This window comes from Crinia signifera, chromosome 2 (genome assembly GCF_055691185.1).
Source record: "Crinia signifera chromosome 2, ASM5569118v1, whole genome shotgun sequence".
Classification (NCBI taxonomy): Eukaryota; Metazoa; Chordata; class Amphibia; order Anura; family Myobatrachidae; genus Crinia; species Crinia signifera.
This window is the reverse complement of record NC_139218.1, coordinates 104,402,195-104,418,564: the sequence shown is the minus strand read 5'-3', so window position 1 is coordinate 104,418,564 and position 16,370 is coordinate 104,402,195. Positions and strand designations below refer to the sequence as shown.

Below are 16,370 nucleotides of genomic sequence, written 5' to 3'. Positions count from 1 at the left end.
GACTGTTTAAAAAAAACAGAGGCTTGACAGCATTTTCTCTGATGCAGATTTATGGGCCTTGGGAGCAGAGATGTGGTGGCCATTTTCAGAAACCTGAGGGCAGGCATGTCCAAATTATGACCCTCCAGCTGCTGTGAAACTACAAGTCCCATCATGACTTGAAAAAGTTTTGCTATTAGGAAATGCTACAACTATGGCAAGGCATGCTGGGATATGTAGATTAACAGCTGGGCCACAATTTGGACATGCCCATAGGAGTTATTTAGATGGCTGATTCTTCAACCGAATGTTGCAATGGTGATCAGATACTGCGTCTATAGATAGGCAGGCATCGGATCTAAGGTGCTGGCATTTTAGGCATACATCTCTTAATCAGGCCCTAAAATATCAAATGTACCAAACCTTCAACTTCACATAAACTTTGGGGGATTATTCTGGTTCACTCCTTCTATTTATTTATTATTTATTAGCACTTTCTTATATAGCGCACGCAGATTCCGCAGCGCTTTACAGAGAATATTTGACCATTACCATCAGTCCCTGCCCCAGTGGAGCTTACAATCTATATTCCCTACCACATATACATGCACACACAGACATTCTAGGGTTAATTTTTTTGGGGGGAGCCAATTAACCTACCAGTTTATTTTTGGATTGAGGGAGGAAACCGGAGTACCCGGAGGAAACCCACGCAAGTACGGGGAGAATATACAAACTCAGCACAGTTAGGGCCATGGTATTGAACCTATGACCTCAGTGCTGTGAGGCAGTAATGCTATCCATTACACCTTCCGTACTGCCCTTCTTAAATGGACAAAACCATGTGCACTGCAGGTGGGATAGATGTTACTTGTGCAGAGAGAGTTAGATTTGGGTGGGGTTTTACTTCAAAGCGAGATCTATATTGCAGTGTAAAAATAAAGCAGTCAGTATTTTCCCTGCACAGAAACAAAATAACTCACACAAATCTAATTTTCTCTGCACATTTTACATCTGCTCCCCTGCAGTGCACATGGTTTTTTCCATCTAAGAAAGAATTTGCCAGAAGGAGTGAACTAGAATAACCCCCTAGATCCTCTACAATTTTTCTTTTGTTTTATGTCTGCTTTATGGTTTAAAAATTTAAAGTTTTAAGATACAGAACAATAGTATCTATGTATCATCATATATAAATTTTCTGCCTCTGATTAAGTCCTTTTGTTTTCACATTTTTGTTCTCAGGAGAAACAAACAATGACAGAAAAAATGAACAAACTGATATTTTCAGCTGCCTATATTCTGAGTGTCCACCTATATTGTCATCTTGCAGTAATGTCACGGAGAGCCAGAATCTTATACTGGTGTGTAAGGATCTTCTACCTTACCTGATATCAGGAAAATTTCCAAATTCCACTCAACAGAAAATAGACAACTATCTAAGCATCTGCTCAGTCAATCTTCTTAGTGACCTCGAGGCACGCAAAATAATTAAAGAACTACTGCAGATCTTAAGTCCATGGCGAACTTGTGATGCACGATTTGCATACAGATATCCAGATTGCAAATATAATAGATATTAAACATATGGGAATTTGTGGTAATAAGATTTGTCACTATTTGGTGTAATTGTTAATCATTTTATGGCAAGAAAATAATGCTTGGTCACAGCACCAGGTGTGTACAACTGAGACATGACTAAAGGCCCCCATACACTATGCGATTTTGGACCGATTCCACGCGATTTCATCACTTGGGCCAATAAATCGCATGAAATCAGACCAAAATCACAGGTGTTTGACATTTGATCCAATTCGATGCAGAGTCCCGTGCGCATCGGACTGGATCAGGAGGTCGGACATGCAGCATGTACGATCACGTCCGACCTCCTGCAGCGGACGGGCAGCGTCGGCTCTTAAATGAGTGAGCGGGGGTACCTGTGAGGAAGCAGTGCGGCCGTGCAGTGATCATCAGCGTGCTGTCACTGTGTGCAGCGGGCAGGCAGCAGCGGCAAATACAACTTTAAAATAATGTGTCAAATGCCCAGCTAATGATTGGCTGAGATAGAGCACTCTCAGCCAATCAGCGGCCTCCCTCCGTGGTCGGTGATTGGCTGAGAGTTCTCTATCTCAGCCAATCAAAAGCCGGAGAGTCATTTGCCACATTATTTTAAAGTTGTAATAGCCGCCGCCGCTGCCCGCTGTGGCGCTGGACACTGATCACCACCGCCTGCCCCACTGTTCTGATTATCGGATTAACACCGCGGCTGCACTGCTTCCTCACTAGCACCCCCCGCTGGCCATTAATTTGAGAGCCGCCATCGCTGCCCGCCCCCACTGCTCCTCACCGCCCTGCAGCTCCCCATTTTTTTTTAACGTGTGATAAAGTGCATGCAATTTATCACATGTAAAAAATGGCACATCAAGTCCTAAATTGTATGTGAGTCTCCCAGAGAGCGGACGGGCGGCTCGGAGGAGAATTGGGTCCTAATGTATGGGGGCCTTTAGTCTTAAGGAATGTACACACAGATAGATTTTTGGCAGGAGATTTTGACTAGATAGTCAAAATCTCCAAGAAGCTAGCATACTGTAGATGGACTGTGCAGGCAAGGCGATTTTGAATAGATCATAGACTATCACTACTTAGACAAAATCGCATTGTCAAAATCTCCAGTGCATCTAGTCAAAATCTCTCATGCATTTACTCAAAATTGCTTAGTAAAAATTGCCCATTAGCCCTTGACATCCCCTCTCCCCACTGTTACAGAGGATAATTCCAAGTTATTTATTATTGAAATAGACACCTCAGCCTACAGCCACCCACTCCTACTCTCTCTTGTTGATCTGTCCCATTTCCATTGCTGGGGTCTGAGCCATTGGGGAAGACACTCAGAGTGCTGCCTGGGGCCGTTTCAGATGTGGTTGTAGTTACAGCCACTGTTTACTTGGAAGCCCCAGTGATAGTTTTGTATGGTAATGCAGCAGGATGCATCTATTACAAGTAGTATGTTCTGCAGTAGTAATCTGACCTGCGAACTAGGCATCAGATCACTTACACACTATTGGACGGCTTGTTGCACCCATGGGGACACAGAAGCCACTCCAATCTCAATTAGTAGTGATAATTTCATGATTTTATACCTATGGTTTCATTTTGATATATTTGAGCATACTCTATAGGCAATTTGTGTATATGCTTTATGTGCTCTTTTGAAAAAAACTGTAGATTGTATGCTTGCAAACAGGGCCCTCCTGCCTCTATATCGGTCTGTTACTACCCAGTTGGTTTTATCACTGTTGTTTCCAACTGTACATCGAAATGGAATATGCTGCGCTATATAAGAAACTGTAAATAAATAAAAGTGTCTAATGGTATATAAATAATTCAGATTATTTTCTATAGGAAAAGAGTCCATAAGGGATACTGGGGATTCACTTAGTAATATGCGTATAGATGGGGTCCAAAGGATCCTGCACACATAAAACTTGAAACAGGGTGTGCTGGCTCCTCCCATCTATGGCCCCTCCCACAGCTATGTCTAGGTAAAACTGTACCCGGAGGAAGACATACTTGAGAGAAGGAAACTTGAGATACAAGTGGTGAGACAAACGACCACACACCATTCATAACTGAAAAAAAAAACTGTTGGAATAACAACTTGCAAGACAATTTTCAACTCCACCTGCAGGATGGAAAACCACTGAGCAGGGAGCCCAGTATCCCTTATGGACCCCAAGAAACGGATTTACCGGCAGGTATATAAAATCCTATTTTCTCTATAATCCATAATGTATACTGGGGATTCACTATGGCAGGGATGGGGAACTTTTGGCCCTCCAGCTGTTGAACTACATATCCCAGCATGCCTTGCAACAGTTTTGCTATTTGGCCGTGCTAAAACTATGGGGATGCACTATGGGGATGTCCCAAAGCTTCTAGAACAGGCGGGAATGTGGTGAGACTGTTGCATCACCACCTGCCGAAACTTGGTATCCTCTTTGGCCAGGGTATCACACCTGTAGAACTTAACAAGCATTTTCTTCCCAAACCAAGTAGCAGCTCGGAAAATTTGTATGGCTGAGATTCCGCAGGCAGCCACCCAGGAGGAGCCCACAGATCTAGTAAAGTAAGCCTTAACAGAATTCATAACAGGCAAAGCCGCCGAAGAATAAGCTTGCTGAATAGTCAATTGTATCCAGTGAGCAATTGACGGCTTTGAAGCAAGACAACTACTTTTGTGAGCATCATACAACACAAAAAGGGAATTAGACTTCCTAGTCCCAGCTGTCCTTTTAAGATAAGTCTTTAAAAGCACGGACAACATCCAAAGGAATGTCTGAGTAACCAGACCGAGCTGGAACCACAATCGGCGGGTTAAAGTGAAATGCCGCAACCACCTTTGGCAAAAACGGCGTTCGAGTACTGAGCTACGCACTGTCCTAGAAAAACTTAGAGGGACTTACATGACAAAGCACCCAATTTGGAGCACCGTCTAGCTGAGGCCAGGGCTACAAGCATGACCACTTTCCATGTAAGGCCCTTACCCTCAACGGAGTCCAACGGCTCAAACCAGAAGGACTGCAAAACAACCATACCACTGAAAGGTCCCACAGAGATGTGGGCAGTACGAAAGGTGGCTGGATGTGCAGAACACCTTGTAAAAATGTCTGAAACTCTGGTAACAGAGCCAACTTCTTCTGAAAGAAGATGGACAAGACTGAGATCTGCACCTTGATGAAGTCCAAACGCAGCCCCATATCGACTCAAGCTTGCAGAAACCTTAGAAACAGACCCAGTCAGAAAAGCATAGGAGAACAAGGTCTCCCTTCACACCATGACACATATTGCTTCCTGATCCGATGATGGTGTCTGGACGTGACCAGCTTTCTAGCCTGAATCATGGTAGGGATTACGTTTCCCGGAATCTCCTTCAACAAAGCTGGCGTAAATTCGGATAAATGAATGGCCCCTGCTGAAGAAAATCCCTTCTCAGCGGAAGAGGCCAAGGTTCATCCACAATCAGAATTGCTTGCACCCTCTCCCTAGTGATCGTGCGGTGTACTCGGGACAGCAACAGAATTGGAAGAAATAAGCTTACCAGCTGGTATGACCAAGGAGTTGAAAATTTGTCCACTGCCGCCGTTGAGGGTCCCTGGTCCTGTCACAGTAAACTGCAGCTTCTTGTTGAGCTAGGATCAGCTGGAACAACTGTAGGTGGAGGCTATGCTGTAGATCGTGGTGATTAGGTAAGTCTGCCTCCCAGTTTTCCACGCCTGGAATGAAAATAGGCCGATATGGCCCTTGCGTGCTTTTTTGCCCAGAGAAGAATTGTGGAGACCTGCAGCATGGCAGGCCCTTCTTTTTGTCCCTCCTTGAAGATTGCCAATGCTACAGCCATATCGTTGTCCTACTGCACCTGAATTGCCTAATTTAGGTGCAGATGGAAGGCCTGAATCAGAGTCTCTGTGTTCAGAATCATCCCCAGAAAGAGAAGTCTCTGGGTAGGCAGCAGATGTGACACTTCTAATAATTTAGAAGCCACCCGTGTTGGGACAACAGCGGAGTGGTCCAAGAAATGCTGGCTGACAGCTATTCCCTGGATCCCGCCTTTATGAGATCATCCACGTAAGGGATGACGTTGATCCCCTGCAGCCACAGCATCATCTCTGCCATTTCCATTACAGCCTGAAAGGCAGGGCACAGAACTGGTAATGATCCTCCAGCAGGGCAAACCACAGGAATGCCTGATGGGTCGGCCAGATCGGGATGTGCAGGTACGCATCTCTGACATCCAGAGAGACCACAAACTCCCCCCTTTCCAGGCCAGAGATTACTGCTCTCAAGGACTCCATTCTTATGTTGAACACTTGTAGATACGGGTTCATTGATTTGAGGTACAGAATTGGGCCTACCAAGCCGTCCAGCTTTGTTACTACGAATAGGTTTGAGTAATAACACAGACCTCTTTAGGGAGAAGGGACCGGGACATTGAATTTGGATTTAATTAGTATAAGAGTTGTATAACATTATTTTTAAATACACATAATCGAATAATAGACACTAAGTATATATGTAGAGATATTTACGACCATATCATGATTTATATCGCTAAATAAAATGACAAAATAGTTGTATATCTATTTGTTTATACATATGTATATTGATTTATACATTAATAATGTAGGTTTTACTTTTTCTCCCCTATTCAGTGTTTATTTTTTATATTTCTTTACCTTATCTATTGATTATCAACACTATGAAGATTATTGATTAGTATCCTTTATTATTATAAACATTGTTTTTATTAATGTTATTTCATGTTTACCCTTTCCCTATTTATATATGTTTTAGCCATCTAATTAAATTAATAAAATGAGCAGTACTTAATTGTGCTAATATAGACTTATTGGTGAGAGAAAGCTAGTACACATCGCTGTATTTGAAATTATAGGCTACCGATTTGTTATGATGGAGAGGAGTGTCTGGTTATAAGATTAAAGAATAACCAATGCTGTCCATAATCCAAAGAGAGGTCTGGAATACACACAGGAAGTGACAGTGAGACCCGGTATGCTGAAACTGCTAAAAATCCACAAGATTCAGTCCTGATCATGTGATGGGAATAACCAATGAGCGCCACGGCCCAAACAGAGGCTTGGAATACAAGCGACACGCAGAGCGAGGCTTGACACGCGTAGACACCGCTGTAAACCTGTGAAATGCCAGATATCCGTGCCCTGTATAACAATCATCTGCCACATGATACTTTATGCTTTGAGGAAGTCGCTGATCGTTATTAGGCAAATAAGTTCTTTAGAGATGCTCACCATCGATTGTACCAGTATTCTTGTGGACAGCAGTGCCTCCATTATTTGCAAACGCTGAGAAGGCAGAACTGGAAGTGCTAACCAGGCCGGGGACTGCATCTTTACATATACTGCTCAGGTGGCCAAATGTTTACCTACAAGCATGTTCTTATAAAAAGCAGCAAGCACCATCAGTGCTGTGAAGGAGTGGTAAATATACTAGAACACCAATAACCAACTTCTCCTAACCCTACATCTGTGATGTTTTATGAAATTGCTTAACTAACAGACTTTTAGGGGGAAATTTACCAATATGAAAAACCTAGTTTTTCGTATTGGTATTTTCCCTACGACTGCATACGACTGTTTAAGTCGTATGCAAAGTCGTGTTCCGGAGGGGGATTTACAAAGCAGTCATATACGACTGCTTTGTAACCCACCGATGTCGTAGGAATTCGTATTAGCGGCCGTATATACGGCCGCTAATACGAATTATTTCTAGCAGTCTGCACGGATCAGTCAGATCCGTGCAGGCTTCAGTGTAAAAAAATAGAAAAAATAAATAAATAAAAAAAAAACGGCGTGGGGTCCCCCCCACAGCCGAAACCAGCACCAGGCTGACAGAGCCTGGAGCCGGTAATTAAAAATCAGGGAACCCGACAAATAGGGGTTCCCCGATTTTTAACAACCAGCCCCAGGCTCCTGCTCTGGGGCTGGTTCCCAAAATACGGGGGACAAAATGACTAGGGGTCCCCCGTATTTTAAGAACCAGCCCCAGGCAAAACCAGCCAGCAGGCTAATGCCACAGCCGGGGGGAGACTTTTTATGCAAGTCCCCCCGGCCAAAGCATTAACACTACCGACCAGTCAGCCTGGCCAGGGGCCCTGGGGGAGTGGGGACCCCCCCAATAAAGGGGTCCCCCCCCTCCAGGACTTACCTGACCAGGCTGAAGCCTGGTGCTGTCCTCGATGCCCCTGGGCGGTGGGCATCGAGCTGATAGTTGTGTAAAAAATAGAAGAAACCATTGTTTTTTACTGTGGCACTACAAGTGCCAGCAAGCCTCCCCAGCAAGCTGGGACTTGGAGAACCACAAGTCCCAGCCTGCTGGGCATTAAAGGGCCCGCTGGGTCTTGTAGTGCCACAGTAAAAAAAATAGTTAAATGAAACACACTGACACACATTTTAAATAAAAGTTTAATACATACAAAACACACATACTGATACTTACCTAGCTTGATCCCGTTGGTAGGTCGCTGGCTCCGGTGTCGGCGGCTCCGTGTCGGCGGCTCCGTTGTCGGCGGCTCCGTGTCGGCGTCTCCGGGGTCGTCGGCGTCCTGTCCGAAGATAATCCATGTTGGACCTGTGGAAGGAAATCCTACTCACCCAGGTCCTGCATGGATGGTCTTCGTTCTTCATCCGTCGACATCCCGGTCTTCTGACAGCTGCTGGCGACTTCCAGCAGCTGTCGGCATCTTCCGCGACGCTCCCCGGCTTTCAGAGCCGGAGAGAGAACCTTCCTGGTCGGCGTCTGGGCTCAGAATGAATTCTGGCCAATCAGGAGCCGCCTAGCCGCCTAGCGGCCAATCAGGAAAGGTCTTTCCTGATTGGCCGCTAGGCGGCTAGGCGGCTCCTGATTGGCCAGAATTCATTCTGAGCCCAGACGCCGACCAGGAAGGTTCTCTCTCCGGCTCTGAAAGCCGGGGAGTGTCGCGGAAGATGCCGACAGCTGCTGGAAGTCGCCAGCAGCTGTCAGAAGACCGGGATGTCGACGGATGAAGAACGAAGACCATCCATGCAGGACCTGGGTGAGTAGGATTTCCTTCCACAGGTCCAACATGGATTATCTTCGGACAGGACGCCGACGACCCCGGAGACGCCGACACGGAGCCGCCGACAACGGAGCCGCCGACACGGAGCCGCCGACACCGGAGCCAGCGACCTACCAACGGGATCAAGCTAGGTAAGTATCAGTATGTGTGTTTTGTATGTATTAAACTTTTATTTAAAATGTGTGTCAGTGTGTTTCATTTAACTATTTTTTTTACTGTGGCACTACAAGACCCAGCGGGCCCTTTAATGCCCAGCAGGCTGGGACTTGTGGTTCTCCAAGTCCCAGCTTGCTGGGGAGGCTTGCTGGCACTTGTAGTGCCACAGTAAAAAACAATGGTTTCTTCTATTTTTTACACAACTATCAGCTCGATGCCCACCGCCCAGGGGCATCGAGGACAGCACCAGGCTTCAGCCTGGTCAGGTAAGTCCTGGAGGGGGGGGACCCCTTTATTGGGGGGGTCCCCACTCCCCCAGGGCCCCTGGCCAGGCTGACTGGTCGGTAGTGTTAATGCTTTGGCCGGGGGGACTTGCATAAAAAGTCTCCCCCCGGCTGTGGCATTAGCCTGCTGGCTGGTTTTGCCTGGGGCTGGTTCTTAAAATACGGGGGACCCCTAGTCATTTTGTCCCCCGTATTTTGGGAACCAGCCCCAGAGCAGGAGCCTGGGGCTGGTTGTTAAAAATCGGGGAACCCCTATTTGTCGGGTTCCCTGATTTTTAATTACCGGCTCCAGGCTCTGTCAGCCTGGTGCTGGTTTCGGCTGTGGGGGGGACCCCACGCCGTTTTTTTTTTTATTTATTTATTTTTTCTATTTTTTTACACTGAAGCCTGCACGGATCTGACTGATCCGTGCAGGCTAAAACGCAAATACGACATGAAAATGGTGTTCTATTTTCCTGTCGTATTTGCGTGGGTGTTTTACACCACTAAGCAGCCGTATTATCAGTACGGCTGCTTAGTAAATCAGAAACCACCATTCTTTTGAATGGTGATTTCTGTCGTATTCTATCGATGGTGTAGACATTCGTATTTGTAAATACAAATACGAATGTTCCATCTTTAGGACTACGAATTTTTGTATTTTTGGGATTGTAAATCCCGAAAATACAAATTCGTAAAAAAAAGGTGTATTTCTCCCTACGAATACACCTTTTTTCTACGAATCCATTTTGGTAAATGTCCCCCTTAATCACTAACCAACATGGACTAATTAAAGCTTATCTCTCATTCTGGGGCAGATTTATTAAGATCGGTGAAGTGATAAAATGCCTTTAACTTCACAGCTAGGAGCTGATTGGCCGGTGATAAAATCCAGACACTTTATCACTTCGCCGAGCTTAATAAATCTGCCCCTCTGTTTTCTATATACTGTATACTAACAGAAAGCAATAAAACCAGCTGCAGAGACATTCCTTCTGTTATACTAATCAAATAACACCAACAGCGAAGTGTTTCTATATATTCTAACTAGGATTGGATATTTGATTGTCATTTTAGGAGTTTTTTATAATTGATTTGTATATTTTCTATGTTTTTTTGTATTCTTAATTTATCCATTTCTATGCGTTAGAATTAAACATTTAACTTATTTCTATCATATACATTGCACTTGCACTTCTTGGGCTGATTGGGCTTTAATTGATAAAAGCATTTAAGAGTATAGCTAAACCAACAAAATTGGGATCTAGGGACCCCTAATGGTGATGATATTGCCATAACTGTCATTTGTTCAGGTTCTATAGAGAGACCTCTGTTCTAGAGCAGTGTTATTTTCCTTTTCCTACCGGGACAATGACCCTGGTCCGAACCAACTTTTGTTGGTTTGTCAGGCTTCTTGTGTACTGTTACGGTAATTAAAGATATCACTGACGTTGCCTCATGTTTTTGCGACCCTATACGGACCGGATGTCCGACAAAAAGAAACACAGACCTGAGTGTCAAATGGGGTATAAGTTAAGATTATTTTCATTTGTTGTTTGTATCCAGATGACAATCCTTCACTGACTGGAACGTTATACCTGCATCATGTCAATGTATTCTCTCTCTCAAACCAGAGCGCCGTACTTGCTGCAGTTGATTATATATATAGCTAACTATTACTCTCTTGAGGTGAAGATATGGAGAAGGGGAGCTGTGAAGACAGATTATTGGAGGTAGGAGCATACAGGGACTAAGCCAGGGGTACACTGGGTACACAAAACATCAAAATTGTAACTATGGGTGAGAAACAATCAGTACTATATTTCAGAAGAAAGACACCAGAATGTGGTGCTTGATGTCTTATCCAAATAGTTGTTCCTGTCAACATATCAGCGATTGCAAATTAATAGTGATAAGTATTGTCCAAAAAAACCCTGTTTTTTTTTTAATGATAAACGGTAATACTCATGTCACACTGGCTGAAAGGAGTATGGATAGGGACTAGATAAGGATTTTGCGTAGAGATTGGAATCTTAAAAGTTAGTTTGTGACAATGACAATAGATAAACAAAGATATATTGTATTGTCCTATTTATCATGTCAAGTAAATGAACCGTTCTTTACTGGTAGCAACATAAAACTCATTTTTTTCAGGAGTATAAATCCACTTTTAGGGCAAGGAGCCATTTTTACACATCTTTTCAAAATTCGACAGAAAAAAAAAATGCTGCCAAATATGTCTGCATGTATATGCTTTCCACTGTCAGTTCTGAAGCAAAAAATCATACAGAGGAAGAAATGTGAAAATCTGATGCTTGACAGTTGAACCGTTAACTACGGAAAATTATTTAAATTATATTCAATGGGAAGCTGCATTAAAAACAAACTGCTTGCAGAGCTAAAGTGATGAAATGCCAAAAACTTTTATATGGTTACCATTTTGTCACCAACAGATATCAAATTACACTGGCCACTTGTAATTATATATTTGTTAAACCCTTTGAAGCAATCTAAACCAGATATAATGAAAATCATTGATATATAGATTGAGATGCAGTATGAAAAACATGAAAAGTGGTTTTCCTTGCAGATGTAAAATAGATTTTAAATGAAATTGGTTTTATTTGTTGAAAAGCAGTTTTGCAGTAGGATTTAAGCTATTACTTTTAAAATCGACTGCTGACTGGCCAATAAATCATAGTATTTTCGGTACTTGTGTATTATCACGGCGCCCATCGCATCGCAGACCATAAGGCATGTGATGGTATGCGATGCGATGTCCCATAATGTATGGCATTGTATATGGCATACAATGCCATACAATGCGATGCGATTATAAATTGTATAAGCACCCTAATGGGTGCTTACAATGTTAAATGCACCCCCACGCTACCCCCAGTATGAACGTGAACCTGAAGCGTGGCGACGGTACGCGTCCTCCGACCTTTTCATACCCCCACTATCCACATCGGTGTGGAGTTGATGTTATATAGTGTGGCGAGCGCAGCGAGCCCGAAGCGCGGCGAGCCCCGCGAGAGGAGGCGCATTACTTCACAGGTATACGCGTGCGCTCGCCACGCTTCGGGCTCAGTGGCTCGCTGCACTCGCCACACTATATAATATCAACTCCATGCCGACGTGGATAGTGGGGGTATGAAAAGGTCATAGGACGCGTACCACTGCGCTCACCACGCTTCAGATTCACATTCATACTGGAGGGTGGCGTGGGGGTGCATTTAACATTGTAAGCACCAATTAGGGTGCTTATACAATTTAACATCGTATAGGGGGCTTACATCGCATCGCATCGCATCGCAGTGCATTGTGTGTATGGCATGCGATGCAATAAAAAAATGGTACTTGTTTCCTAGCACGGCCACAACGATCATGATCGTGGGCATCGTGAGGAAAAATCGGGGGCATCGCGGCCATCGCAAGCACTAAAAAAATCGGGTGCGATGGTCGCGACGCGATGCCCGCGATTTCCCCATAGGGAACAATGTTAAATGCCTCAATTTAGCCGCGATGCCCCCGATTTTCCATAGGAAACAATGTGAAATGGGTCAATTTACCCAAATCATCATAGGGAACAATGTTAAATGGGCCATAAACCCCCCAAAACACCCCTGAACAGTGAAATGTCCCCCCAAAAGTATTTTACGCCACCCCACGATCAACGCGAACCCGAAGCGTGGCGAGCGGTGGTGGTACGCGTCCTCCGACCTTTTCATACCCCCACTATCCACTAGGGCGTGGAGTTGAGAATAGAATAGTGTGGCGAGCGCAGCGAGCCACCGAGCCCGAAGCGTGGCGAGGGGACGCGGATACCTGTGAAGGCCGCGAAGGGACGCGTTTAGCTGTGAAGGTATCCGCGTCCGCTCGCCATGCTCGCCACACTATTCTATTCTCAACTCCACGCCCTAGTGGATAGTGGGGGTATGAAAAGGTCGGAGGACGCGTACCGCTGCGCTCGCCACGCTTCGGGTTCGCGTTGATCGTGGGGTGGCGTAGTACTTTTGGGGGGACATTTCACTGTTCTGGGGTGTTTTTGGGGCTTTCTGGCCCATTTACCATTGTTCCCTATGATGATTTGGTGAAATTTAGGTATTTAACATTGTTCCCTATGAGAAATCGGGGGCATCGCGGGTACATTGAGCCATTTAACATCGTTTCCTATGGGGAAATCGTGGGCATCGCGTCTGGACCATTTAAGGGTTTTTTAGCCGCATACGACGCGACCGACGCGATTTTGACTATTTTCAATGCATTTCAATGGGAAAATCGGGGGCATCGCGTCGGTCGCGTCGTATACCACTAAAAATGACACACGATGCCCGCGATTGTGGCCGTGCTAGGAAACAAGTACCAAAAAAAATTGTGCGACTTAATATCGGGGGCGCCGTGATAATACACAAGTACCGTATTTTCTAGTATCTACAAAAAAAATCAGGTATCAACTAGTATGTAATACATATGTCTGGGAATTATTTAGAATTCCTTTTATAATCTGATTTTAAATTATATTTCTGATTAGTTGAAGATAACTCCCCCTTTTTAAATGGCGGTAGTAAAAATATTTTACCTTTTTGTCACATCCCCAAAATTCTGAAATCATATTAGCTGGCATAAGGCATAGTTAATTTCCTTCACGTACCTTTGAAAGGTAAAACACTTAGCTGAACAGTTATAATTTCAGAATTTAATATAGTCACAATATCAACATCATCATACACTTAAGCAGGTATTCAATCCCAGGTCACGACTGTTGATCCAGCCCGACAACCAAGACCCTGGGTCACTTTCGTTTTGTTCAACCGCAGATCGCCAGACGTCATTCAATGTCTCACTTGGCAAAAAAGTGGGCGTATCCAGCCACGATTTGTCCATATTTGACTGTGATCATATCCGAAATCGACAAAACGGGCCTGTTTTTAAAGTCGGGACCCTTCTGTCGATCTGCCATTTCCCTCCTTGCAAATAGCGGCCGGAATTGAATAACCACTTAAGGGTCTTTCTTTCAAGGCAGCATTGAATAGGGAGATATAATTATATTGTATATACCAAGCATTGAAGAGAGGTAAAGCTTACATAAACTAGAAGGTAATCAGAAACTAACTGACACAATGAGCAAGTAAGTACAGTATAAACAGTGCAGCCTCAATACCACATACATTAGTTCGCCAAGTAAAATAAATTCTAATCCTATTGACCAGTGTATTTTATGTGTTCTTCAAGATTAAAGAACACTAGGGGGGGTATTCAATGTGTCGCCGCTATTTCCGACGGGGGAAATAGCGGCGGCTCCCTATTCAATGCAGTCTTTAGCGACAGCATTGAAGAGGGATCACGGCAGAACGGGCCCGACTTTAGAAGCTGTCAGGCCCGTTCTGCCGATAAAGGCCGTGGATTGTCGCGATCCCGGCCGCAGATCAACAATCCACGGCCGTTTTCACGGCCACGCCCCCTTTGCGCCGATCGGCAGGCGGGATATTGAATCCCGCCTGTCGTTCAGCTGTTGGGCTGACCGAAAACGGGCCAGGATCACGGCTGTTGGCAGGGATCGACAGCCGTGATCCTAGATTGAATACCCCCTAATAGTAGATCGAAAAGAACCTCTAAGAACAAATTAAATCTAAAAAGGAAATCTGAAAAATTACATTATAAAATAATTACATGCACAGTTCTTTTGGTATTAGGCAATTCTTAGATGATATAGAATTTTATGACATATAACCCTTCATTTTATACCTTTTTATGTGTGCTACTTTAGGCTATTTGCAAAATTAAACAAAAGCCACAAAATGAAATATATTATATTATAGTGCCAGACATATGGGACACACACATATATCTATCTATCTATATCTATATAGATAGAGCGCAAAACCGCTTTTAAACTTCATCTTTGTTTACAAACATGTGGGAAAAATAATATTGGTAGGATACATGAAAACATGTAAAACACACTTTACATGTGTTTTTTGTGTGACAATTTTAATGTGTTTTCTATTTTCTTTCAAAGCACTTTACTTTTTCCTTTACTGGTAAGTGTGCATCAATGTATAAGCGGTTGTGCAACAGCCTAAAATTTTAAAACACAAGGAGTAGGATGGAGGATAACAAATACAGGAAAAAAAACAAAAACTTTCGTATGGGGGCAGCCATTTTCCGAAAGTCACTTTTCTTATAAGAAAAGTGACTTTCGGAAAATGGCTGCCCCCATACGAAAGACAGTTTTTTTAAACGGGCTTTCCTATGGGGCAGCCATTTTCCGAAAGACACTTTTTTTTTACAAGTGCAATGCATCCGTCCATACTGCCGGGATCCTGGGGGGGGGGGGGGGGGGGGGGGGGGGGGGGGGGGGCGGCACTGAAGACCGCACTGGCTTTGACCCTGTTTTTGGAAGGCTTCCAAAAACGGGTCTGCCAGTGTAAAAAAAAAAGCCACTTAAACGGTAATATACCGTTTAAGAGATGCGGAGTGAAAGGGGTTTTATTAACATGATTGGAACAAGCCCAAATAAGCCAGTTTACACTATTTTAATGCAATTAAATTAGCAATAGATGGGGGAGCGCATGCCCTAAAAGAATTGATCTAAATTAGGGCACACTATCATATGAGGACTACTACCCCTTCAAACCGCACCTTGCATCTGGGTAATTGCCAGGTTGGTGACTAATCCAGCAATTCGAGCCAGGTTATAAAAAGGGTTAAACCCGGGTCGCCCTCTGTACAATAGGTGACCCGTGTTTAATGTGGAAGTGCCGGACACGACATTGAAATGTGAAAGGGGTATAAATGTGTCCATTTAGATCATTCCTAAATTAGTATTCATACAAAACCACCTATTGGCTACAATCTCATAACAAATAGCTTAGAACATACTGTGTTATTTATGTATTTTTCTTGAAATGCTCAGTAAAATATGGATGTGTGTTTAAGGGACTATCCTGGTTTGGTAGCTATCAAAAACGTGAAACCCAAATATAGACAACGCAACCTAAATACTCTGTTAGCTAAAGCAGAGATGCGTAGTATATATGACTTTGGCACTTTAAAACCGGGCGGGTTAAACGCCAATTTTGAAATCAAATGGTTTTTATGAAATTTTTTACGAACTGTTCCATTTTTTAGCCCACGTTTTTAGTAGATTTTTTTTATGATTGTATTGTATGTATTTTTATTATATTGTAATTTACACCCGTATATGTACTCTATGGAATATTTAAGTTTATATATTATTTTCATTATCTTCCGTAGATCGTTCTATGTGTTGCTGCTAGGATTCCTGTTGATAGGACAGGAGTCCTGATAATAATAAAGCAGCTAGACGATATCTC

At 43.7% G+C, this 16,370-nt stretch overlaps 1 protein-coding gene across 2 annotated transcripts in view; it reads left to right on the top strand.

The window, feature by feature from the left end:
* Positions 1–2,022, top strand: part of DIPK2B (divergent protein kinase domain 2B) — a 77,074-nt gene extending 75,052 nt beyond the window's left edge. For both annotated transcript variants that reach the window (XM_083172673.1, XM_083172674.1), the window contains exon 5: positions 1,222–2,022. In XM_083172673.1, the coding sequence (XP_083028799.1) occupies positions 1,222–1,559 (338 nt within the window). In that variant the 3' untranslated portion in view covers positions 1,560–2,022. The remainder of the gene's footprint in view (positions 1–1,221) is intronic.
* The last annotated feature ends 14,348 nt before the right edge of the window (positions 2,023–16,370 follow it).